Source organism: Ursus arctos, unplaced genomic scaffold, assembly GCF_023065955.2.
Source record: "Ursus arctos isolate Adak ecotype North America unplaced genomic scaffold, UrsArc2.0 scaffold_2, whole genome shotgun sequence".
Classification (NCBI taxonomy): domain Eukaryota; kingdom Metazoa; phylum Chordata; class Mammalia; order Carnivora; family Ursidae; genus Ursus; species Ursus arctos.
This window is the reverse complement of record NW_026622874.1, coordinates 17,648,159-17,675,886: the sequence shown is the minus strand read 5'-3', so window position 1 is coordinate 17,675,886 and position 27,728 is coordinate 17,648,159. Positions and strand designations below refer to the sequence as shown.

Below are 27,728 nucleotides of genomic sequence, written 5' to 3'. Positions count from 1 at the left end.
AGGGGAGAGGGATCTTTCTGGGGCCTCTTTTATAAGAGCACTAATCACTCATCACTTCCCAAAGGCCCCACCTCTCCGGGCATTATATTTTCAACATATGAATTTTGGGGGGCACAACATTCAAAGCATACCCAGAGCAAGGACTCAAAACCAAGTCCTGAATCTAGATCTCAAGGTAACATTGATACTGGCTATACCCGCAGCAAGCATAACCAGCATGCACTGGGTGCCTCCTGAACTAGTCTATGTGTTTCATTCATTCAACAAATATTCCTTGGGTACCTTATGTGCAGGCAAGGCCTATGCCCTCAAATATATTCACCTGAACTTACTAAGTCCTTAAAACGCATCTTTTTGGTAGGGATTCTGTCCCTTTGCATCGACAGCAAAAGATAACCACTCGAGACTTGAGGTGGTGAGACAACCTGCTAGGGGTCAGGGACACAGGAAGTGGGTGAGCCAGGATCCGCACCGAGTTCCCCATATTCTAGTCCTGCACCTCCCAGCCACTCCCCACGGACCGGGAGGAAATGTGGGCCAGCCAGCTGCTCACCTGACTCCTCAAACTGCCGGTTGTGGGTCACCCAGGAGTCCTGGATCTGCAGCAGGCTGTCCTCCACGGCCTGGATGTCCGCGTCGGGACAGTTGCATTCCGGGAAGGCGGGGCTGCACTTGCACCAGCAGTCACTCCCCCTGCAGACGAGCTCGCCCTCCGAGCTGCACGTGATGTAGCTGAGAGCGGCCGCCACAAAGCGCTCGCGCAGGTGCTCGGGCAGCAGCACCTGCAGGCCTAGGGAAAGGACACGTCGGGGAGCTGCAGGGTGGGCCCGGTGGGGACTCGGTTGCCCACACTCAGGGCTGCAGGATACCCAGCTGGGGTTCTGCAAACTTGTGCCTTCTGGGCCCAAGAATGGTCGGTCACCCCAGAGCCTGACCCTGTGGAGCTGGTTGGGTAAAAGGGTCACGCGGCCCCCGTGACGGGGCGGGGGGGGGGGGTATCTGAAAATGCAGATGAGGGGCAGCGAAGCCCAAGGCTTAGCTGAACCCCTCCCATCAGCCAAATTGACAGCAGGCATATCATATGAATGGCCTTATTGGCTATGCATCAGCGTTTCTAGGATGGAAACGGGAAGATGTTTCAGATGCAAGAATAGCTTACGGCCCTCATGGGGGAGGAATCAAGGCTCTGTGGGCTTTTCGCTCTGTTTCCGATAGCCATCCTGGTTCTGGCTTCACTGAGCTGAGCAGCCCACACCGTAAGATGTTATGCTGACCCCCCCTCCCAGCCCTGATGACCAAGGACGCTGCTCTAGTTAGGAAGTGGGACAGGTGCTGCTGGTGCGTAACGTCCGGGCACCACACCAAGTACTTTGCATACGTGACCACAAGTAATGTTCTGGGCCTACTGAGGCTCATCTAGGTGAGGAAGTCTGAGCCCAGTGGCCACAGTGACCCGCCCAAGTCACAGTGCTAGTGAAGTTGGCTTGGTGTCAGACCCTGCCCCTGGTACCATCAGGTCATACCGCGTCGCTGGGACTGGCTGCTTGTCTCAATACGCTTTAACTCTTAAGGAGATCTGAAAGTTAGGTGGTGGGAGGCATCCTAAGTTCAGTCAAGCCTGGGCAGGTATGGTGGCTCTCAGCTCTCTTTTCTAATTAGCTGCCTCTGATCTTGGACATAATCCACTAAATTGCTCCAAGCTTCAGTTTTCCTACCCATCTGTGGTGGATATTGGTTTACCAGTAGCAGAACATACTCCCGATTCAGCTTCAAGCCCCATGGGGTGGCTGTTGGAAGCATATCGAGGGATGAATGAAGGACAGGCAAGCCTTCAGAGGCAACCTGGGCCAGGTTCGAGGTCAGACCTGCAAGAGGCTCGCCCAGGAGGGACATTGTGAGAGACTGTGCCGGGAGGGTGAGAGACAGAAGAACTTCTGGATGTGACGAGCAGCCCTCTCCTCAAACATCTGCCAGCGCTTCACTGTCACGCCCCTGACCTTGTTCTTGGCGGGAAATCAGAGAGCCCAAAGTATGGATCCTTGTCTCAACAGACCTCAAAACATAACTTAGAACTACAGCAGCAGTGGATGTCCGTTGTTCTTGTTAGAGACCCGCCTCCTATTCTGAACTGCCCCTAAATTCTCCTTTCTTGATGCTGTGCCCACAGCTGGCACTTGAGCAGCCCACCCCACACGCCCTGTCCACACGCTCGCTTTCAGCACACGCCCTTCCAAGTCCTTTCTCTTCACCTCCCCCACTCCCGCCCTCCTCCTCACCATAACATTTCCCATTGCTATAAAATAAGTGCCCCGAGCAATGTCTGCATGAGTGATGGGCTATAAAATTAAATGGCATAAACTATTCCAAATGAACCACCAGACATTCCGAACTTCACTCATCGCTAATTTCCAGACACAAACCCAGCCCATCGAGGGACACAGGAGAAGAGGGATGCTAATTGCATGAGGTGGCTCTAAAGAAAGGAGTCTTTTACTCCTTTATTATACATTCCTTGATTCCAAAAGTGCTGATGGGCTGCATCTGGCTCAGGTTGCCTGGAATTTGTAATCGTAGATCCTGGGTGAGGGCTATTGATTTTATAATACCAAGACAATAATATCTTAAACAGAGTCCAATTCGGTTAGGCCTTAAGAAAAATGAACTTTTCCCATTGCCAAACAGCTCTGTCTGAATCAGTTCGCATAGCCCTGCTCAGGATGCTTGGGGGACAGGCAGCAGGAGCCTCCCCTTAACCTTCCAGCCTCCAGGCCTTGTGCCACCCCCTATCTTTTTGCTTTCCTGTTTGCAAGCCTGTTTTGTCCAGTTCTGTCTCCAGTGGGGGGCTCCCGTTCCTCTCAAACTGTTCTCCTGGCTTTGATCTCCCATGGGAGATGACAGACTAATCACAGAAAAGTGGGGACCACTCTCAGGGTAGCCAAAGACCCCACAGTTGGCTCTCAGCTGAGCTAGAGGTGGTGGCTCCATGACCACCCTGCAAAGGCTAGCTGTTCCCCAGTGAGTCCTTAGGACACAGCAGAGGAGTCTTTGGGCAACAAAGGTGATCATCAAACTAGGCCAAGGTATAGATGTGGTATTGCTATAGGATAGTGACAGGAGTCTTGGGGAGGACTACCACATGGGAGGATGTGGGTGTTGAGTGGTATGAACAATGGTCTTGGGAGCAGGATAAACCATGTCAGAAATTCTCCCAAAAGAATGAAGGAAAGTTGCTCCATACAGGTCCCAGAACTCCTGGTGGTTCTGGTCTTCGGAAGGGTTTAGCCAAACAAGGCACCCAGGACTTCTTCCTATTCCTCGGTGATCCAAGCTTTTCAGCAGGTGTGAAAAGTACCGACAACCCATCCCATCACAGGACGGCTTACCGAGTAACTGCACTTTGTTCTCCGGACTCTGTACCAGGACAGAGCTGACCGAGTCCAGGTTGTCGTAGTTGCTGCAGCCCAGAGGGCCGGTCCTGGTCTCCGTGACCTGAAGAAGGAAGGCACAGTGTGCATTTAGATACCAAGTGGATACCATCCCTGTGCACCTCCGTCTCTAGACGTCCGTGTCCTGGCCCTGGTGCCTAAGAGAGCATGTGTTTCCCTTCGCGGGGGGCATGAGGCCACCTTCCTTCCTTGCTCTAACACAGTGAGCATCGGTGGGGGAAGGCGGCCAGTGGCCGGTTGTACACAGGCGAGGCTTTCCGAGGGAGCTGAAGGGAATTTGCCTCTGGGAAGAGAAAATTCAACGTAGGCAGAGGAAGCTGGACCTCTAAGCCTGAGTCCCCCCTTTTCCACCCCCAGAGGGAGACAGGAGGCCAGATGTGGACGCTGTCAGCCGGCTGGCGAGCCCAGCTGCATCCACTCGACGTGGTGCTCGCAGGCTTTAGGGATCCCGAAGATGAAAAGCACTAGAGAAATATGAGTTATGAGTATTATTATTAGTATTAAACATTTAAGTCCCACCTCGGCACTGAGACGTCCTTAGAGAAAATCAGCCATGGGCTTACTGCATATTTTAATAAGTATATTAAATATACATAAACTCTTATAGCCATGTAATATTCCAAAACACCACAGAATCATTTTAAAATATTATAAAGTTGGCCTATCCGTTTTTCCCTGATGTTTTTAAAGTATAAGATGAAAAATGGGGTGCTTTAAATGCACTGAAATAATTCCCTAATAAGAATGATGGGGACCTGCGGCCTTTCTTCTCAGGATCTCCGAAAGCTTTGCCAACAATCAATCAACCAATCAACGAGTATTTATTGAGCAGCCACTGTTCAATTCCACACAATTCATCAAACATTCGTAGAGCGCCTTTCCTGGAGTTCTTCAAGGAGTCGGCCCTGATACCTCTGACCTTCTCTCCTGGCTCCAGGCACCTGTGCTCTGCAGCAGGCATGAAAGTAGCAGTTTTCCAACCTTTTCCGTAAGGATGAGGTTCAAGTCTGGGTCCTCCACACACTAAAGGCTCCACGGGGCTGGGCTCATATTTATTTTGTTCACCGTGTCGTCAACAACAATGAACACAGCACCTAGCACATAGTAGATACTCAATCACTTAGAGCACGCGTAATATGTTCCAGGCTTCGGGGGGTGGAGAGGTGAGCAGAGAGATGCCCAAGTTACGTGCCGCGTCCTCCAGGAAATTACACCCCGTGGGGGAGGCAGGTGCACATGCAACTGGCGGAGACGCATCCAAGTGGAGCAGAAGCCACGTGTCCGAGCGCACTGCGGAAAACAGAGCTCCAAGCAAAGGGAACACGAGGGAGGCAGCCGCAGACGAGACTCAACTGAGCTGGTCCTTAGAGATAAGAAGTCTTATTGAATCACTATATTGTACACCTGGAAGTAATATAACACTCTATGTTAACCACTGGAATTAAAATAAAATAAAAAGTCAAATGAAATAAATGATAATAAAGAGAAGAAGAGAAGGGAAGGAAAGGACTCTGAGCACAAGGAGAAGGGCCAGCGTGAGCTACAACACACAGGCTCAAACGTGTGCGGTGAAAATGTCCAGCACCCTGCAGGTTACCGGGGGAAGCCACCAGGTGAAGAGCAAAGTAGAAATGACATTTTTAAAGAGAATTTAGTATTTTTAGTCTTTAAAAATACTCACAGAACAGAGTAATTAAATGAAGTATGATTTGATACTGACTAGAAATACGGTAGGGAGAGACGGGAGAGCTCCTCATGACTTAAAGTAGGCTGAGAAGGCTTCGTGGAGGAGGTGAGGCATGAACGATGAATACGAATGGAAGAGAAGGAGGAGAGCATTAGGAGAAAAAGAGGTGATTACAGACAAAGACCAAGGCGCAGCCATAGCCACAGTGCACGAAAAGCAGCCAAACCCAGCCCGAATAAAGAATGGGACCAAGAGCATGACAGGGGCAGGAACAATCTTTCTACAGTTGCAAGTTCATCCTCCAACGTCATTCCATTTAACCTTCACAGAAACTCTGAGACAAGTCTCACTACTATCACTCTCCAAAGAAGGAAACCAAGGTTCACAGAGTTACAGTGCCCGAGGCCACAGAGCTGTGAGGAGCTAAAACAGGGTCTTAATGCTTGAATCCTCGGTCTCGTCAGTGTTCCTCCTGTCTCCTGTGAGGGTGCGTCAAAGGACCGCAGAAAATAAAGTTAGTTAAACCCCTCTGGATGACATCACTTCTAAAAACAAGTATAAACAGAGCAGTTCATCGAAAACAGTTCAGTGATCTGCCCTCTGTTCAGAATGTGAACACTGGGCAAAACAAAGTGTATAGACTCGAGACCACAGTATCCTAATATTACAGATGAGGAGACCTTGGCCAGATAGGTGACATGACTTATTCAAGGCCACACATCTAGTTACCTGCAGGGCTAGGATTCATTCAACTCATTCATACATTCTTTCACTCTCTTGTTTATTCATTTTACAACTGTGCAAGGAGCATCACCGTCAGTAAGGCACAGTCACCGCCATCAGGAGTTTACAGACAAGTAGAAACATGTTTCTATAATCCCCGCATTCGGGCTGTTACACACAGGCCTGCCTCCCTCCACAGGTGGGCACTACGTGCTGAACAATGGCTCTGTATTGAGTGAGTGGGTGACGGGCTAGCGGTCACACTGCAGTGAGAAGGCAGGGCCAGGCTTCCTTCAAGGTGAAGTCTTCATCTCTCTGGTGCAAAAGTGCCTGTAAGAGGAGCCATGGCCAAGGACTAGCGCAGCTCTTCTGGGTGGGATGGACTGAAGGGCAGTGTGGAATGGTGGGTGAGATGGTGGGTGGGTGTGGTATTTAGGACACTTGCCTTTCCCCGCCTCCAGGTAAGCTGGCCACCACACTGTCACTGAGTTCTGCACTGGTTTTCCATCCACCCACCCTGGACTCGGTTGCTCACCAGCATCGGGTCCAGGCAGGAGGGAGCTACGTGCCTTATGGAGGAGTAGCATGACCCGCCAAGGAGGAGAACAGGGAACAGCCACTCCCCTCTCCTTTCTGCCCCCACAATCCCTACCTACATACCACCAATCCATCTGCTTCCCCACCACCAGCGCCATCTTATGCAGCATTCCAGGCTGGCTCTGATGCTGTTTTCTGACCTTGACTTTGCTATTCCCAAAGGTCAGTTCCACAAGGGGACAATCAATTAGGTAAGTCATGGAGAGGATGTGGGTAGCTTCCCTTTGTTAATTGTGGCATGAGGACAGGAACGAGGAAGAGACAAAGACTATGATCCCCATGCTTATTTCTGTAGAGGGAAGGAGCCAAGCCAGATCTCCGAGAATGAGGAAGGCTCACTCAGATACGCCAGATCCCAAAGTCAGGGCTCTCTCCGCTGCCGTTCTGCTTTGAGCCACCTCTGTCCTTCTTAGGGATATAAGGAGATGAGAAGAAAAACAGGACCTGGAGAAGGTCCTCTTACAGATATTGCCTGGGCACTGGCTTGATAAGCAGGATGCCTGAAGGCCCCTTCCCCCAAGTGATGAGAGTCCCAGAGTCTCTGGAGGGTGAGTCGAGAGAACCCTGTGCTTTCTCAGTAGCAGAGGCAGACAGCTTTGGCAGATTACAAAAAGGGCCCATAGAGGTAATGGAAAGTGCCGTTCACTCAGGCGCACACATTCAAAGAGCATCTCAGATAAGCTTTCAGAAAGGGAAAATAATTGTGTGCTAATTGGTCTGTTGACAGAGACCGTCCTGCCTTCAGAAAGCCCTGATGGATCTCAGGTTCATTAGCACATCCAATTTTCCATAAATACTAGATCGTGCAAACCGTCCTTCCAGCGAGCCCGCTCTCCTCCCCTTGCCCTTCACTCCCCCACTGCTCTCATCCTACCTAGGGAGACACCTGCGAAGCTGAGAGTGACTAAAATGGGCTTCTCACTGTGAGCGACGGGGCCAGGCAGGGCGAGCACAGCGGATGGTGTGTGTGCTTAAAAGAGCTGCAAATTGAATCCCGGGCTGCTGCGCTGAGGAACTCAGACAAGCCTTTTTAAGGATGCTTTGTGAGAACCACTCCTTTTTGCCATCCTGGGGCCCACCTCAAGTTATACGTGGGCTCTTTTCAGTAAGCTCTGGAACATATCGAACCAAGTCCTTCCCCCACCTTTGATTAAGTAGAGGGTAAGCTGCCGCTGAGAAACAGGCCCCTCTGCTAACAGCTCTGACCCCTTCCCAGGGCTCATGGATGAGAGGTACCATATATATATTCAGCCCTTCACAGTTTGCAAAGTGTTTTCATGTGAACTATGTCACTGGGTGTCACCCCAACCCCATGGCAGAGACCCGGGGGTATTCACAATATTTATCAGCAGGTAAGACTGCAATGTGCGGACTAACCAGAACAGGTACCAGCGGTGGTACAAAAGCAGCGTTCTGGAGGCTTCCTGAGCTCCATTCACCCTTTGATTACTATCAAGGGGAGATCTGGGGGTTCCAGGGGAGGGATAAAGGCAGTTAAGGTGGCACCCAAGTGTTAGAGCGAAAACTGTTTACCAGCTGTCATGGAAGTGGTTTAATATTCTAATAATTGGCATAGCCATATCAGCTGAATGTAAGCCCTGGCTACAAGTGAGCCAAATCATTGGTGACTCCATATCCTGGAGTTCATGGACTTCTCAAGGTCATAGAAATGGTGAGCACCAAGGCCGAAACTCAATTCCAAGTCTTCTCACTCGAGCAAGTTTGTTTCCCTCTAAGCCGGGCAGCCTGCCTTCACCTATCAAGCATTTTATTGAGTGTCTCAGTATATGCCAGCCACCACGAAGGGACCCGGAACCGCGTGCACGCTGCAGCGTCCCTCCTGCTCTAAACTCTCCTGCCACACCTGTGGGCATGGGGAGGTGGCACTGGGGATGTCAACAGCTTCAGTGTAACGTGACAAATCCTGTAATGGAGCTATGTACTGATCAGGGCCAACCTTGCAACCGAGTGGGATGTTCAGCAGGGTCCCAGAGGAATGTGTCAGATAAACAAAAGGGGCCAGAATGCCTCCCTCTCCATGTTGGTGAAAACAAGTGGTTAACAAGGGGTAGAAAGTAAGAGCACACCTGCTTAGAGAAATAAGAGGCAGATATTCTGGAGGATTTTTCCTTCACCAAGGCTGAGCAAGTGAGCAGGACCCCTCATGCCACCCACCTCGATTCAGAGTCATGACGATGCTGGAAGCCAGCTCTACTGTTATTGCAAAGGCATGTTCAGTAGAGGCAAGTGTGTGGCAGGGGCTGCAGCACCAACGAGGGAGTGTTAGCTAGCAGAGATGCATCCAGCCTACTGGCCCCTGCTCTATGGATCTGGAAAAGTATGTTAGAGCAAAGAAATGGCTCTGGTGAAACACTTTACAGTCAGGACAGAATGGACGGGTCAACCCTATCAGTTGAGCAGAGTGGTGGGATAGGGCGCCAAGACCTCCCTTTGGTCCTTGGTTAGCAGTGTGTTCTTGGACAGGTATGTGGTTCTCCAGACCTCGCTAGGCTATGTGAGGATGAGGACCTAGAGGAATGGTATTAGGAGAAAACACTATATGATCCTTGTTTTCTGAATTGCATCCCATTGGGAGAGCAAATTGCACTCCTCAAGAGAGAAAATCCAGGCTGATTGATCCCATGGAGGATGAATTATCATCTCACATTCCATGTGTGATTGGAGGAATTCCAAAAGGAGTCTTCCAAGGATGGTGGCCCCACTTTTGCAGAGACGGGCAGTGGCTCTAGTTCTGGAAAGTGCATCCATTTTGGGTGCCTTCCCATCTCTCACTCTACCACTTGCAGCTTTGCCAAAGAGATGAGTCCAGTAAGCCTTATTTGAGACTATGTATTAGACTCTTTGCATTAGACTAAAGTGGACCTCGAACCAGATTTTTTCCTCCAGGGAATTTAGAGCTGTGATACTGAAAGAAAAAATTTAAAGGGTGATGGTGGACATCCTTAAAATTCAGAATAAATAACTATCAAGCAATTATTATGTGCCAGGAATGGAGACTACAGCAATGAAAAAGAGTGGTCCCTGCCCTGATGGCACTGGCTAAGAGCAAACAGAGAGATAGTGTTCAGTGTGGGCCAGAGTCAGCTCCAGAGCAAGGCACAGCCAAATGTAAGCTGGAGTCATTGGTGTACAGAAAAGTCTAGAATAAACAAAGAACTTGAACAAGAGAAGCTGGAAGATGAAGCAGATGAAGAAAACAGATGGCATGTGTTCCAACAAGAAACAGAGACTGTAACCTGGGTGTCTCACCGTCCTTTTAACAAGACCCATGTGTCTGGAAGGCATTTAGTGTCTTATCCTTGGAAATCTCTGATAGTCTTCCCGACAGTCCTCTTGATAAACCACCTTTATGCTCAAGTAACCTTGAAGAGCTTTGTTTCTTTCAGCTAAGCATGCCCCTTGTACACACCCTTCTACATACACTGAGAAGAAACTAACCTATGTGGAAAACAGGGTCAGTGACTCATTCAGTCAGTCAGTCAGTCTACAAACCTTTACTCGTTACCCATATGTGGCATGCTCTGTACTCTCACTGGGAACCAAAGATGAATAAGACCCAGTCTCTCCCACAAGGACCTCAGAGTCTCAGAGGTCATCATGTTAGCTAGCAGTTATAGTTCAAATGATGAGCCCTATAAAAGAGGCACATGCTTGAGACATGGAAGAAGGGCATTTAACTACCTTGGGAGTCAGAAAAAGCTTGACAAAGGAGTAACCTTTTTGACATGAGCCAAGAAGGGTGAAGAAAGACACTTAGGTAAACAGACAAGCAAAACCAACAGCAGGTACCAGAGATGTGAGTATATTTGAATAAGGATAACTCGTTAAATAGGACTGGGTTACATGATAGAAATGGTAAGTGAAGGGCTGAGGTGGAAAATAGGTGGAAAAGAGACAAAAGAACAGTAGCAATGGATCTTCAATGGCCTTATGGTTTTGTTAAGAAGAGGAATTATTCTTTTTCAAGCTCCAATTGTGCTGTGGCTCCTGCATTCTATATTTTCTTATTTGATCCTCACAGAAATCCATCAAGGCAAAAAATATTCTAATCATTCAACAGTTTTAAGGGTGAGAAAACCAAAGCTCAGAGTAGTTTGGTAAGTTGCTCCTAGCCCGCCATGAGCAGTGGCACAGCAAAGACTCTTGGGTGCGATCCTACGTTCTTTCCATTGCATCACACTGCCACCATGGCTGGGGTGCCGTGGTTTAAGCAGGGGGATGGTACATGATGATCTGCATTTATGCAAGCAGCAGAGAGCGTGAATCAGGGAGAAGAGCTAGTTTAAAAGGTAATGCAAGAATATCAGGCAAGCGTTGATCAGCTCCTGAATTAAGGGGATGGCAGGCGCATGAGGAGGCAGCAAAGGGCAAGTTGAAAATATATCCAATGCAGTGATTATAATGATGGACCATGGAGTCTAAGTTAGGCAAACAGGCAAATGAGGCCATGATAGAAAGTGAAAAGTTGGTCGGGTCAAAGGATAGGAGGAACATTAATGGGAACTTTGAGTTGCTGATCCAGACCTACCTTTCATTTCTAGACAAGATCAATTCTTCTCCACCTTCCACACAGCCCACTCACTACAGGACTGAAGGGGAAAGGGGCTTCCCCAGAGTTCTAGCTTCTTGGTCAAACCCAGTCTATGCTACTAATAGTCTTCTTTCACCATTTAAAGCTGCCTAGGAGACCAGCCTCCCAAATGTACCCTAAGTCCCTGTTAACTTCAGTCATTGTCCTGTCTCAGACTCTCACTCCAGACACTGTACATCCCCTGATCTGACCTCTTCTCTTCAGGTAACTTCCATCTTGCTCTCTCAGTCTCATTATCAGTCTTCTATAGATCTATTGATCTATAGAGATCTATAGAAGAGATCTATTGATCTCTTCTCAAGAGTCTGCTTCATCCTTTTGCATTAGCCACAGCCCAGCAGGTGCTGAAGACAGGGATTTCCTTGCAGTCCTCTCTAGTGGTGGCCGCTGCTTTTGCAGACCTCACACTGCTGGGCAAGGGAGCCAGGGGGGTCTGCCACTGTGCTATCCTGAACACTGTTCCTCCTTCCTCTCGAGCCATCTCTGCCTCCTTTGAAGCCAGAACCATCAGGACTCTATCACCCATGATCCCTCCGTGTTGTCTGTTTTTCTTGTTAGTCCCCTTGACATGTTCAGGTTTTCCAGTATTAAGCTTGCTTACCACTGTCTCTGTATCATTCCTGTTGACCTCAGCATCCATAGAAAACCCTTTAGTTCTCAGTTCTCCAGCCTTCTCACCTCCTCCTAATCTTGGCCTCCAGCCCCATCTTAGCCATCCACACTCATGGCCATGTCCAGAACCCTTTTTTTCTTTTCTTTTGTTTTTTCTAATAGCACTCTCACTCTAATCTTAATATTAAACATCACACACTTGCACTTCCTCTTCTAGCTTCTAGAAGAGGTCTCTTCCCTCTAATGAGTCATCAAACCTACTTCCAATCTTTTGACCTAACCAACTTTCCAACTTTTTACCTTCTACCATCATCCCTTAATGGTCTCAAACCCCTTGGTTCATCACTATAATCACTGCTTTGTGTATACTCTCAATTTTCCTGCTTCTTCTTTCTTTCATCTTGTACACAGAAACACACACACACACACTTCTTTGTTCAATCCAATTCTCCACCTACTCCATGCCTGCCTGTACTTGAAGTGCCAAATGTAGCTGATAAAACTCACAGCTATGCTGACTGGTCCCACATTATAATTATGACCATGGGTCTCAAATGGGCCCTAAAGGCTGCCCAACAAGCATTTATCTAGTAGTTGAAACACCTAACTCCTACCTTCTGAAACCATTTCCTACCTTCTTTTCTCAACAATTCCTTCTCCTTCCTTTTAGCCAAGGACTCCAAGGCTTGTGCCAACAAGGAACTGGATCCATCAGATGAGGAAATCCGCGCCTCCCATCACGTCTACATCCTACTGCATGGTGTCCTGTGCACCTGAATGCCTCCTGCTACAAAGGATGGAATGTTTATGCTCCTATGTAAGACCCACCCCTCCATGGAACATCAGCCTCTCCCACCTACCCAATTGCTCTTGCAATTGCCTCCTGTCACTCCTGCATCATCATTTTCTCCTTTTCTCCTGAATCATTTCAATCAATATGCCAAGATTCGAATAGCTCCCATCTTGAAAACAAAATCTCCGTGTCTCTTGACCTTCCACCACTCTTCAGCTATCACCCATTTTTTCTGTTTGCCTTTACAGCAAAACCCTTAAAGAATTGTCTCTACTCTTCTGATTCCTCACTTTGCTTTCTCTCTTGAACCTGCTATACTCAGCCTTTTGTCCCTGTCATGTCACTGAAACCACTCTTATCTAGGTTGCTCGTACCTCCAAATTGCCAGATTGAAGGTCCATTCTCTGGTCAACAGCACCTAACACAGTCGTCTGCTCCTTCTTTTGTGAAACACTTGCTTCACACGGTCTTGTGATATGATTTCGGTTCTCTGCATACTTTTCTGCCTGGTCTCAGCCGCCTCTGCTGGATCCTCCTCCTCTTCTCCATTTCTCAATATTGATGTGCTGTACAACTCGGCCCTGGAGCTGCTTTACTGGCTACATTCACTCCTCAACTGATCTCCTCTCATCCTTTCCCATAGTATTAAATACCAACTACACATATGTATGTCGTTGTATGCCAAATTTATATCTCCAATCATGACCTTTCTCTTGAAATCCTAGTGTTTCTATCCAACGGCTTGTTAGATATCTCTACTTGGATGTCTAATAGGAATGTCAAATTCAATGCGTCTACAACCAAGCTCTTGATCTGCTTCTTTCAGATTGGCACGTCCCCCAGCATTGTCCTTCTCGGTAAATGGAATCACTCTTCATCTGGTGGCTCATGCCAAAAATCTTGCAGTTAATCTTGATTCCTTTCTTCTAATTTATTAGCCAATCCTGGAGGCTCTACCATCAAAATATATCCTTCATCTGCCAACTTCTCACTACCTCTGCTACAGCTAGCTTTGTCTGAGCAGGCCACCATTGTTTCTTCCCTTGAGCACTGCATCAGTCTCCGTGATCCCTCTTTCTCTTCTCTTCCCTAATCAGTAATGCCCTCATGATCTTAACATCCTTTATTGACCTCTGTCTCAGACAATCTACCACGGGGCGAGGGGGGGGAGAAAATTTTCTGTGTAGGCTCATCTCCCACTTCACCCCTCTTTTGACTGCACTCCAGCTATATGACACAGTGTTTCTGGACCATAACACGCACACTCCCACTTTGGGGCAATTGCACATGCTCTCACTCAAGATACGCATGTGGCCCCCTCCTTCCCTTCATTCAGAACTCTGCTTAAATGGCATTTCTTCAAACAGGTCTTCCCTAAAGTGCCATGTCCCCATCACTCTCTTTCCTCTTCCCTGGCTCCATTTCTTCTTATCATTAATCCCACCTGACATTATATATTTAATTCATGATGTCTCCATCACTAGAATTTAAACTTCATGAGGGCAGGGACTTTATATGTTTTGTTCACTCTGGGATTCTCAGTAGCCAGAGAAGTGCATGACACATAACAGGTGTTCAATAAATATCTACTGAATGAATACATAAGTGAACAAAACTTCTTTCAAACTTTGGGTGTGATGAAAGAAACATATAATACAAGACTGACCACCATTTGCCACCTTCACTTTATATTTAGAATAAAATAATCCAGCATTCTCAAGTGTTCTCATTGGTCTTCCCTTCTCCAAAACCATATGAACTTTCCTAGAAATTTCCTAGACATAAGTAGAGAAAATGGGATGGAGGTTATGATTATTAATGTTATAGTAACTTTTGATCATTTTCCAACATGCATGAGATCATATCACTCCTCCACTTAGAACTCTCTGGTTGTTTTTCATTGCACTTTGACATATTAGAATTCCATATCACGGACATGTAATCTGGTTCCAGTCTACTTCTGAACCCCATTTAGTACCAGTGTCTTCCTGTTCACCTTACTGCAGTCACAGCAGTCTTCTCTGTGTTTTAAGGCACCAATCTGGTTCGTGCCCCAGGGCCTTAGCACTTATTGTTCTTGCTTTCTGAATATTCTTCCTTCAGATCATTCACATGTCAGCCTCAAAGTCTAAACCCAAAGTGACCTCCCTGGACCAATCCGGCTAATACTAGCTGCTCCCTTCTCTGACCCTAGGAAATCTGTACCTATGACTCTGTGTTTTCTTTGTATCCTTATCTAAAATTACTTTGTTTTTATACTTGTTTAATATCCTCATCCCTCACCGGAATGTAATCTCTGCAGAATAAGGACCTTGTCTACCCTTCACAACAGTCTGTTGACTAGAGACTGCCTCAGAGTAGAAACTATGACCCGCGCCACATTTTAGAGCTGGTTGTGCCTGTGTCAGAAAGCTTCTTTCCCACGTCCATCAGTCAGGCCTGGCTGACTTGGAGCTGGATAAGACTCTAGCCTCCCCTTTGGTTTCTCTCTGCCTATGTCCCTCCCTCTCCCAGTACTTCGCAGGCTGTTACCTTGATGGCCCCTGTGGCTATCTGGATATGGTGCAGCCGCCTCAGTGTGCTCTCTCTGTCGATGAAGTAGGAGGCTGCCAGCTGGTGCAGGGTCTCCAGGGACACGGCAGAGCTGTTTCCACTGCCCCCAACTACAGGAGCACTTCCTGCTGTCTCTGTCTTGCGGCTCAGTTTTCGTTTGTCCACAAAAATGGTCAGGGACTCTTCTCCTGTTGCAAACAACATGGGTTCATTGGTGAGGCCTTCAGCTCCCTAATCCCCTACCAATTAGAACATGAAACTCTTGGCCAGAATAGTCGGAGCTCAGAAGGAGTCTCTTGCCCCTGCTGACGATCTCTTCCCCATCGCTGTCTCTAGAACAGTCTCATCAGACAGTGCGCAAGGTAACAGGTGTCACTGCCCAAGAGGCCCTCCTCCCTTTCCTTCATTCTTTATCCCATAGCTCAGCCCCTCCCCTCCAGCTTATCCATTTAACATCCTTTATTGATCTCAGTCTCAGGCAATCTACCTCCATGGGGGAGATAAAAATTTTCTCTCTCAAGTTGTTTATGAGAAGTCACCATGGATATTTCTGCTCCCTCAGAAAGGGCAAAAGCCTTGAAGTTCAACCTCCCTCCTCCCCATCAAACACTCAACACCTACCACATGCCGGCAGCTGGCCTGAACCCTCGGAGAGATTCTTTTTGTCCATCAGACAGTGAGCTAAATGTTATAATAAATTCTGCTTTCTTCTTGCCAGGGCAGAGAGAACTCTGCCTCCTCAGAGCTTTTGATTTTGCCACAGGTTGTGCCATACCCACTCCCAACCTCATTCCCATCCAGCCCAGAACCACTGGAATCTTTTTGGCCAGTTACCAATCTTTAGAGAGGTCAGCAGGGGTCAGGGACTCAACGGACATTTACTTCTTTGCCTATGGGTCTGACAACTACAGCCACAGCAAGTATTAGGATGTGGAGAGCCTCTGGGTTAGAAGGCTCTGTCAAAAGAAAACTGGGAGCGCCCCCTGCTGGCAAGTGCTTAGTAGGAGCCTGTCGGTCCCCCCTACCTCCTTACCCCGCACCCCCTCCTCAAGGACGATGCTTATAAGCAAAGAGCAATGTTCCAGATGTCATGATTTGGATGTCAAGAGATTATACTGTTCTCAAAGGCACCAGAAAGGAAATATTTCTCAGGCAATAACAGGCCAGAAGAACAAAGACCCAGGAACACTCAAGCTATACTCAATGGGTCTTAAAGCTATATTCAATGATCTGACAGCCAATCAGTGTAGGATCACGATGTGGCTTACCTCCAAGGGTGGCAGAAAGTAAGAAATGAGTGCCGTACTTTTTAATCAGGTTTTCGGTAACCTGTTGTAGGTTGGGTCTCCTTCCGAGGAGGCGAATGTTCCGGATAAACTCTGGGGCTAGAGGCAATGGCAAACTGAAGAAGTCCTTCCTTTCCAGAGCCAAGTTGTTTACTTTCCAACGGGCAAACTCCCTGGGGGGAAAGTCAAGGGATAAAGAAAACCTCAATGTATTTAAGAACAAGAAGCCTAAAATCTGAAGTAGGGAATGTTCTTTCTCCACTTGCACCAACCTCCCCTCCCCTTAGCACACATCTCTCCACACAGAGGAACACGGTGCCTGAAAGAGGCCTGCTGGCTTCCACCCAGCCTCCCAACCCAGGCTGTGAGAAAGACCCATCTCAGTTGACCTCCATCAGAACCTACTCCCATCTGGCTTTCTCACTGGAGAGTATCTAATCAGCTTATTCGTATGAAGGTAGTCATGTAGTATAGTGTAGTATGGTGGAAAATATGAGAACAGTGGTTTGCAGAGATATGATCTAGTTACAGTGCCCCCCAGTGGATGAATCGAATCAGCTATCATGGCCTCAGTTACCCATTTGTAAAGACAAGAGTTTGGTCTACAACAACAGTTCTCAAACTTTTTGATCTCAGGACCCCTTCATACTTAAAAAATGACTGCGTCCCCCATATTTATATGGCTTATAGCTATTGATAATTACCACTTTAAAAAATAAAACTGAGAAAATTTAAATGAATTTTTTAATTTAAAGATCATAGCAGTAAATCTATTACTTATAAATAGCATATTTTTATTACAATAACCATATGTCTTGAAACAAAACCAATTTAGCAAGAAGGGTGGTATTAGCATTTTTGAAGTCTCTTTAATATTTGGCTTAGCAGAAGAGAGCTACATTCTCATATTTGCTTCTGCATTCAATCTGTTGTGATAATTGTAGATATTCTTCTTTGTGGATATTTGTTGTTCACTCGACAAATGTCATTCCTTAAAGGTTAGTTACAGCCTGGAATCTGAAACCATATCAGTGCACTTTTTATAACTCTGTTACATGAAAATCCAGTGTTCTATACTGTACTTTGAATGTGTCCTTTTATCCTTCATGATTTCGGAACATCATGCATTGGTCATCTAAAAAATATGGGATCACTGACTTATTCAGATCTTCCATATTGTGACACTTTTCATTATATAATATCGAAATGCCATATTTGTTGATATCACCACAAATCTCATGAGTAAAGTTGTTAAATATTAGAACTGCTACCAAGCTCATAATGACGAATAGGAGTTTTCCAAAATTCTATTTTCATTTGAAAGCTTAAATTTTATTATTGGCAACAAATACTGTTAGTTGTTTTCCTTGAAGAGGTAGGCTTACTTCATTCCCTTTTTTTTTTTTTTTTGAGAAAATGTTTGCCAGACACTGAAGTCTAAATAACAATAGTTTGTCTGTTGGTTGTTCTTTCAAGAAAAATTCGGTTCCAATGAAAAAGCAGTTGGTTCAGCTCACAATTCAATCACGAAAGCATTTTTCCTTGAGACAATCATCATTCTGCAGTCGCCTCAGATGTGCTTTAGGTGTATTTTCCATTTCATCATACAAAATATTAAAAAGACATGTACTCAAGGGTCAAGATCCAATAAAATTAATAAACCTGACTGCTTCAAGGACATTCTTACATGAATCTAGCATGTGTGATTGTGTGTGTGTGTGTGTGTGTGTGTGTGTGTTTAGGTGTAAGTATGTAATGATAAAGAATACATAACTACTGGTATCATTTGGTGAGACTGCCTTTATTCAAATTAAGATGACTTGTTTTCACACCATTAATGCAGATGTCAACATGGACATCCTGAAAAGACCTAAGAGGACCCACCTTTTGAGAAGCCCTATTCTACAAGATGGCAAAATTCCTTTCTAGTCCCATCTACACTTTTAATCTTCATGCTTTGCTCCTCACTGAAATGTCTGTATTTTAAAGGGGATACATTTCCAAGAGGAATCTGTCCTGGGATGAAATTTAAAGGATTGCATCCATCAGTAAGAAAGGACTCTTCCATGGCCTTTCACATTATACTCATAAGGACCAGCTCCACTGCCTTAGGGAACAACAAAATGCAAAGTCTCAGCAACCTTCTCATCCATTCCAACTCTGCTCTTCATGACAGTGCTAAAGCTTGGTCTAACTTTCTTCCCAAATCCATGGACTATAAATTATAGGGCTGCAGAAAAACAAAAGAATTCCAAAATAAATGAATAAAAGTCCATACCCCATTTAAGGCTATAGAATTCTCCCATCTAACTCTGGGATTAAGACAGAGAGGAGGGGCATGTGCCAAATACTACCAGGGAAACAAAAGAAAGGAGACGACTAATAATTCAAGGTTCCAACAGTCTTTTAAAATTCCTATTGTGTGGCTTTATTTATCTAAGCAGGCAAGTTTGTAATAATACATTATCATTTATTTCCTTTGTACAGGAAATGTTAAACTTTAATTAAAGTACAGGGTATTTGTCAAAGTGTTTTCTATCCCAAATCCCACCGCAGCATGAAAAACAATTGCTTGATCTCACGAATTGGCCAAATGGCCAATCAAAAGACATAGGTGACTTAATAGATTTCTTTTTTAAAGACCCAACTATATGCTGTCTGCAAGAGACTCACTTCAGCATTAAGGACACTTATGTTGAAAGTGAAGGGATGGAAAAAGATATTCCATGCAAATGAAAACCCAAAGAAAACAGGGGTGGATATATTTTTATCAGTTAATGTAGACCATAAGCCAGACTGTAACAAGAGACAAAGAAGGGCATTATATAATGACAATGGGATCAATTCATCAAGAAGATAAAACATTTGTAAATATGCACCCAACATATTTAGGTGTTTAGGAGCACCTAAACATATCAAGCAAATATTAACAGATCTGAAAGGAGAAAAAGACAGCAGTTCAACAATAGGGAGAGACTTCAATATTTCACTTTCAACAAGGGTGAGACCATCCAGAAAGAAAATCAACAAGGGAACATTGGCCTTAAACTGCATATTAGACCAGATGGACCTAACAGATATTTGCAGAACATTCCATTCAACAGCATCAGAAAACACATTCTTCTAAAGCACACATGGAACATTCTTCAGGGTAGATCACATGTTAGGTCACAAAACAAATTTTAATAAATTTAAGAAGACTGAAATAATATCATGCATCTTTTTCAACCACAATTGTATGAAACTGAAAATGACGAGAAGTAAAATAGAAAATTCACAAATACACAGAGATTAAGCAACATGCTCCTGAACACCCAATAGGTCAAAAGAGAAACTGAAAAGTATCTTGAGACAAATGGAAATGGAAATACAAATACCAAAACTTATGGGATGCAGCAAAAGTAGTTCAAAGTGGGATTTCTATAGTGATAAATGCCTACATGAAGAAAAAATAAGGATCTTAAATAACAACCTAATTCATACCTCAAGGAACTAGAAAAAGAACAACAAATTAAGCCCAAAGTTAGTAGAAGGAAAAAAATAATAAAGATCAGAGTGGAAATGAATAGCCTAGAGAGTAAAATGACAATAGAAGAGATCAATGAAAATAAAAGCTGGTTTATGAAAAAGATTTTTAAAATATACAAATCATTAGCTAGACTAACCAAGAAAAAAGGAAAGAAGACTCAAATAAATAAAATTGGTAGTGAAAGAGGAAACATTACAATTGATACCACCCAAATACAAAGGATCACAAGAGATTACAATGAATAATTATATGTCAATAAATTGGACAAACTATGAGAAATGGATAAATTCCTAGGAACATAACTTACCAAGACTGAATCATGAATAAATAGAAAATCTGAACAGACCAATTACTAGAAAGAAGATTGAATCAGTAATAAAAAACCTCCTAACAAACAAAAGTCCGGGATCAGATGGCTTCACTGGTGAATTCTACCAGACATTTAAAGAATTCTTACCAATGTTTTCCAAGCTCTTCCAAAAAATAGAAGAGGAGGAAAAACTTCCAAGGGCAGCATTACCCTGATACCAAAACCAGACAAGGACACTACAAGAAAAGAAAATTATAGGCCAGTATCTCTGATAAATATATATGCAAAAATCCCCAACAAAATATCAGCAAACTGAATTTAACAGTACACAAAAAGAATTATACACCATAATCAAGTCAGATTTATTTCAGAAATGAAATGATGGTTCAGCATTTGCAAATCAATCAATGTGATACACCACACTAATAAAACTAAGTATAAAAATCATACGATCATCTCAATAGGTGCAGGAAAAGCATTTGACAAAATTCAACATCCATTTATGATAAAAACTCTCAATAAAAAATGTATAGAGGGTACAAACCTCAACATAAGACATATCCTATATGACAAGCCCACAGCTAACATTATACTCAATGGTGAAAAGCTGACAGCCTTTCCTCTAAGATTGCCCACTCCTGCCAATTTTATTCAACATAGTACTGGCAGTCCTAGCCAGAGCGATTAGTCAAGAAAAAGAATTAAAAAGCATCCAACTCAGAAAGAAAGAAGTAAAATTGTCAATTTGAAGATGACATGGTATTATATACAGAAAACCCTAAAAACTACGCGCGCGCGCACACACACACACACACACACACACACACACACACACACACAAAACCTGTTAGAATAAACAAATCCAGCAAAGTTGCAAGATACAAAATCAATATACAAAAATCAGTTGTATTTCTATAAGCTAATAAAAAAAAAGCAGGAAGAGAAATTAAGGAAATAATCCCATTTAAAATAGCAACAGAAAGAATAAAACACCAAGGAATAAATTTAACCAAGAGTGTGAAAGGTCTGTACACTATATGATACATTGATGAAAGAAATTGAATAAGACACAAATAAATGGAAAGATAGTCTATGTTCATGGATTGGAAGAATCAATATTGTTAAGGCATCCATATTATTCAAAGCAATCTACAGATTCACTGCAATCCTTACAAAATTTCCAACAACATTTTCCATGAAATAGAGAAAACAATCTAAAAATTTGTATGGAACCACAAAAGACCCCAAATAGCCAAACCAATCTTGAGAGAAAAGAACAAAGCTGGATTGACATCTATGCTAAGCGAAATAAATCCGTCAGAGAAAGACAAATACCATATGATTTCACTCATATGTGGAATTTAAGAAACAAAACAGATGAACATAGGGGAAGGGAAGGAAAAATAAAATAAGATGAAAACAGAGGGAGACAAATCATAAGAGACTATAGGAAACAAACTGAGGGTTGCTGGAGGGGAGGTGGGTGGGGAGATGGAGTAACTGGGTGATGAACAATAAGGAGGGCACTTGATGTAATGAGCACTGGGTATTATATGCAAATGATGAGTCTCTAAATTCTACCTCTGAAAATAAAAATAAAAACAAACAAAACAAAACAAAAATAAATCAGACACATGGATAGTGGAACAGAACAGAGAACCCAGAAACAAACACACATATATGGTCAATTCATTTGTGACAAAAGAGCCAAAAATATACAATGGGGAAAGTACAGTCTCTTCAATAAATGGTAATGAGAAAACTGAAGAACCACATGCAAAAGAATTAAACCGGACCCCTATCTTCCACCATACACAAAGATCAACTCAAAACAAATTAAAGACTTAAACTTAAGACCTAAAATTCTTAGAAGAAAGCATAGACAGTAAACTCCTTGACATGGGTCTTGGTGATGGTGTTTTGAATTTGACACCAAACCCAACCTCCCTGCTTTGCGGTAGGCCACACATAGACTTCATCAACTAATAACGAATTTCTATCCTATCATTAAGATTGCTAGGAGAAATAAAAAGCAGGCATTCTTCCATTTTTCATAATTTCTTCAATGGTCAAAAACCCTCACCAAAAGGAAAGATCACCTTACCATAGAGGTGATTCCCAGTATAATTAAATTTAATAAATAAAAAATTATGTGCTCAATCGCTTCATTCAGGATTGCCAAACAGTACCTCCAACAAGCTTTCCTTCACCATCTCATCCAAAAGAGCGCCCTCTCTCACTCTCTGTCCCCGTGCTCTGCTTTAGGTATCTTTTTTAGGACTTATCACTACCCACCATAATACATTTTTTAATTCTTTCTCCCCCAGTAAAACATAAACTCTTTGAGGGCAAGATGGATTCTTTTGAACCTATTCAACAGCAATAGAACAATGCTAGAAGTTCTAACTTGTTATACTGTTAGAATATACCTTACTTGAGTGATTGGGAGATTCTCTCATTTATCTTATTTATTTAAAAATAAATAGTCATTTGTTTTATGTCATAGCTCTCCTAATCCTTTAATTGTTTGGAAATTATTGATGACTGGATAGAAAAATGTTACAGGATAAGAATATATAGAAGCAATTACCAACTAGTGATTGATCTGAAATGAACGTAAAGTATCCTAAATGTGTATGCGTATCAATGGGAAAATTAGATTTGACTTACAAAAATGTAATTTACAGGCATGATTTTGTGCACTGTTTATACATAAATCAAGGAACAGATGGCATTTTCTTATGCTTTGGTAAACTGAGTCTGGGCCCTCTTCCATTGTCTTCAGCGGACATGGACAACTTCCAAACCCTGAGGCACAATCCGAACCCATGGTCCACACTCTGAAGTCCAGTGAGTACAGAGCCCCCATTCAGACTCTGCTATGCTTTACGCCCAACGTTAATGACCAGCAGCCCCAACCCCGCACAATGGGTCTAATGACAATTTCTGCCACACTCATACTGTTCCAGGTCACCAAAAGAAGCAACAATTTTGGAGTTATGCACTTTTCCTTAGTCTTTATCTCTTTTTGTCCAACATCAGACTTGGAAAATCATGTATTTTATCCAAACCAAAAAGAGTTTTGTGTGTTTTGTTTTGTTTTGTTTTGTTTGGAGATAAGGAGTCAAAGTGTTTTTATTTATTTTTTTATAATAATTTTTTATTATGTTATGTTAGTCACCATACAGTACATCCCTAGTTTTTGATGTAAAGTTTCATGATTGGGATAGACCGGTGATGGGTATTAAGGAGGGCACGTATTGCATGGTGCACAAACCAAAAAGAGTTTTGAGCATCTATTTTTTAAATGAATGAGGCTGTGGAAGCTCAGAAAGCCAAGTAATTTACCTGATGTCACACAACTACTAAAAGGGAAACTTGGGCTGTTTGAATTAGAAGAAACATTTTAGTACTATTCGCCAATCGTTTTCACATTATCATGTACATTGAAATTTTCTATGCGATGCGCTGGGATCAGAACTGAGGAGATCAAGCACAGGAGGTCCTGCCACCCCAGACTTTGTCTAATTGCCCCAAGGGCTAAATAGGCCAGTATATGGACATACCCATCCAAACCCATACCTGTCCCTACCATTTGCAGTACCAGCGGGGGCCAGCGTGCATACCGGTTGAGAAGGTCTATCCTATTCCTCTTATGTTATGAGAAAACCATGAAACAGAAAGGGAAGTGGTTTGCTTAAAGCAATATAACCTACTGGTACCAGAACCAGAACAAAAAGCTAGTGTCCTGCCCTTCCCCCAGTGCTGTTAACAACTATGATGGCGGTGACAATGGCAACAGTGAGACCCAGAGAGGTTAAGAAAGCCATTTGCATGAAGTTACACAGTTAGTAAGTGGCAGAGCTGAGATTAAAACCCAAGTCAATACCATACCGCTGTTTCTAGAACACGATTTTCCCCTGTGGAGATTAAGTGTATTTTATGGTATTCTAATTATTTTTAATTGTTTAATTATTTCATTACCTTGAACATTTCATTCTTTCCGTTATCCGTATAAACATGAATTTACCATATATCCAAAATGCACCTTGGTGAGGGGCTTGGATTAAGGTGATTTCAATACACCCATTTGCAGAAGGAGAAATTGAGACCTAGTTAAAAATCAAGTCCATACTCAGGGTACCGTGGGAGAACTCAAAGATAAAGGCCTGATTCTAGCTCCTATGGCTGCTCAGAAAATCATAACACAGAATAACAAATGACTCAGAAAAATGAATGATACTGTCCTAGGAAGCATTTTATGAGCAAATAATAAAAAATAATGGTTAACATTTAATGAATTCTTAGTATGTGCCAGGCATCCCAAGTATTAACCAATATGATATCCAAAACACCCCTATAAGGGGGAAAATATCCCCTTGTCCTCATTTTACGGATGAGGAAATTGAGGCAAAATAAGTTAATTTGCCCAGTGGGTAACACCCAGTCAGCGGCAGAGTCAGGATTTAGAGGCTGTGTGGTTTCATAGTCCACAGTTCTTACCCCCATGTTACTCCACGTACCCTGGCAAACTCAAAAGAGTAATCACTATTTTGTGAGTGGGAGAGATTGAGAGTGTGTGTGTGTGTGAGAGAGAGAGAGAGAGGGAGAGAGAGAGAGAGAGAGGAAGAAAAATTTCACTGGAGAAAGAAGAGATACATAAGGATGGGAATTACATTTGAACCCCACCCAAAAAACCCAAAAGCCGCTTCTGTGAAGTGTATCAGGGTGCCCACCCAGAATCAGGCCTGGGCCTCAGCGGCCAGCAGGATGGCTCAGGCCCTGGGGGTGCCCAGTGGTTTTCTTTTCTACTTCACTAAGTCTCTTCCCTGCCCTTTGGGGCCCTTCATTGAATCAAAATAATGGGAGACACATCTGTGAAAGGAGTTTGAGCCAGAAAGTGGTAAAAATGTACTTACAGAACTTATTAACCCGGTTCCTTCCAGCATCTGAAAGCCTCAGAAGGCAGTACTGGAAGGCAGCCTGAGCTATTCAGAGAATAAATGTTCATTTCCGATTTCCCGTTTAGCAGGGTTTTTTTCCAGTAATAAAATAATCAAGGCTCCTTTTTTTCCCCTAGGAAAAGGATGTTTTCTATATATCAATTATATTAACACACACTACTTCAATTAAGCCATCATCTTTGTTTCAATTAAGACATCAAGTAAATCTCCATTTCAATTTAGCCATTTCTCTTAAAATCTTCTCCCACTGTGTTTGTTACACAGTAAGCAGTCTGAGAGAGCAAACATCTCACACGGTAGTGAAGCCCCCACGGAAAGTGCCTTTAGAACAGCCCAGACCAATACAGGGCTCACAGGTGAAGCCAAGGGGGGACCAGAACTCTCCGACGTGGTCTCCGCCCGCAAAGGCGTTCACGCGGCCTATCGGGAAGCTGCTATCATCAACAGAAGTTTACTCCATTTCCTGTCATACTTTAGATTTGCCTAGAGTGAACAACACACACTTCCGTCAAAGGGTTAACATACCCATATGATCACTGAGAACAAGCAAAACAAAATTTAGGAAAGGTCTGATCCAGATTGGAGTGTAAAACCAGTGTGTTGTGGCAGCCGTCCACACTGACACAGAGACTACGGTGGGTGTGGTCCCAAATCTCTCTCTCCATTCTGAAATGATAGCAGTCATCTTTGTCCCAAACTGCTGAATACTCATGGTCCAGACTGCCAGCAAATGATGCTTCTGGTTGTACATGAATTTAGGGATTTTCCCAGAACCCAAAGGGCCTGCAGCAGGAGAGCAGAACCACAGCCATGCTGAGCTCCGCCAACAGGAGCTCCGGAAGGACTTTGGGACGGGACCAGCCCTGGGTTTGAAGCAAGAGGGTCTCTGATGAGGTTCCTCACTTGAAAGATGGAAATGAAGAATGCCTCCAAGTCATAGCTACTACCCCCAGTGTCACCAACCACACTGCAGGACGGTGCTCCTCCAAGTGATAAGAGGTCAGCCAGAACCCTGCCAGCAAGCGCACCCCCCTGCAGGGCCCCACGCTCCTGGCGATGAAAGACTCAGAACGAGCCCAGCTGGGCTCCTCCAGCCCAGGAGCCGTTTCCAGCAGCTCGGCACTGAAGCACCACTTTTCTGGCTTGTAAACTGAGAACATTGATCCAACCCCCATGAAGAGACATTACCTATGAAACCTCCCTCCCTGGGAAGCCTTAAGGGAGAGAGGATTTTAGAAAGAAACCCACGGTTTAAAAGCAAAACCAAAACTATACCTCAATGAGGCTGAAATCTGGTACCAATGAATACCGCGGCCTACAATATATGTGCTTAGGCTGAGACCTTGGGCTAACAGCCGGATTAATTGTTACCGTTTTCCAAAAGACCTATCATTCCATTTTGTGTGGGATGCACGGGCAGGCGCACTTCCAAGCCCACCGATATGGCTGTCATTGGGAAAGTCACATTTCCTGCATCCCGAGTATGCAGCCCTACCCAACCCCTCTGCCGTGACACCCCTGCAGGCCTGGCATCACCCCATCCCAGTGTCAGTGTGTCCCTGAGTGCTAGGAGCCCATTTGTTCCTCCTGAGTTAGACCCCAGGCTGGGTTTACTGGGGAGACAATCAATGCCGTTTCCAGCAGAACTAACCAATCATCACCTGCTCACTCAGGTGGCAGTTCTCAGAATAGGTTCTGGGACTCCCAGAGAGGTTGGGGAGAAGTCTTATGACAGCTGTGGAGCCCAGGATGCCCACTTCCAAGCACCACTTTGCAAACAATGGCAGAAAGAGTAGGCTGTCATGAGAGGAAATACTGCCCTTCTCTCGTCTTTGCCCCCCTGATCTACTTCCAATAACCTCTTTGGGGGCAACCCTCCCCCAACTTTTAGTGTTCAAAGGGACTCCCGTGCTGAAAGGGACTGAGTTATCATTCTCCAAAAGGTTGTTTTGGGTACAAACCACACTTGCAAGAAAAAAAAAATGTATAACTGGTTTTCCTTGAAAAATGAAGGAAGATGCAGGACAGGTCATGGAATAAAATATTTAAGAACTTAGGAGCAAAAAAAGATGAATTGGCCTTAGCCAAAGACACAAATAATGTTTTTCGTCATTTTTGCTGTGACTTGATTTTGTCTATGTAAACTGTCACCCAATGACCATGGGAAAATTTCTCACATACCAACCAGTTCTGGATAAATGCAAACGTCTTTGTTCTCACCTTTCTCTCGGAGAGCTGCCTTTCCCCAGTTAGCTTGAGACTTGCCAGTTTGACACAGGAATCTCAATAACACCACTGATTTTCCTAAAGAGCCCCAGACACAAAGAAGACTTCTTTTTCTTCATCCTTCTGCCAACACACCTCTTATCAGGGGCTACCACTCCCCCCACAGAACTCAATCCACCATTGAGTTGTTTACCTCAGTAAGTCAGCTAAGATGGCTTCACATTTTCCAGCTGGACATCTTCGGGGCTGAGGGATATATTACGCTTTGGCTCTGGTACAGAAGGCAGTATTTCTAGACACATCCCATCATCGGGAGATTTCTATCTCAACAACAGATTACTGTAATGTACTTAGCTATTAGAGCCTTTACTGCTATAATGAATAAGACAT

The 27,728-nt window shown here is 44.2% G+C and overlaps 1 protein-coding gene across 1 annotated transcript in view; it reads right to left on the bottom strand.

Moving 5' to 3' along the window:
* BRINP2 (BMP/retinoic acid inducible neural specific 2) overlaps positions 1–27,728 on the bottom strand; it is a 102,888-nt gene that overhangs the window by 5,521 nt on the left and 69,639 nt on the right. The window contains exons 3-6 of the mRNA XM_026509291.4: positions 16,292–16,482; positions 15,003–15,211; positions 3,384–3,489; positions 554–790 (exon numbers count right to left, since the gene is read on the bottom strand). Coding sequence (XP_026365076.3) covers positions 554–790; positions 3,384–3,489; positions 15,003–15,211; positions 16,292–16,482 — 743 coding nt within the window. The remainder of the gene's footprint in view (positions 1–553; positions 791–3,383; positions 3,490–15,002; positions 15,212–16,291; positions 16,483–27,728) is intronic.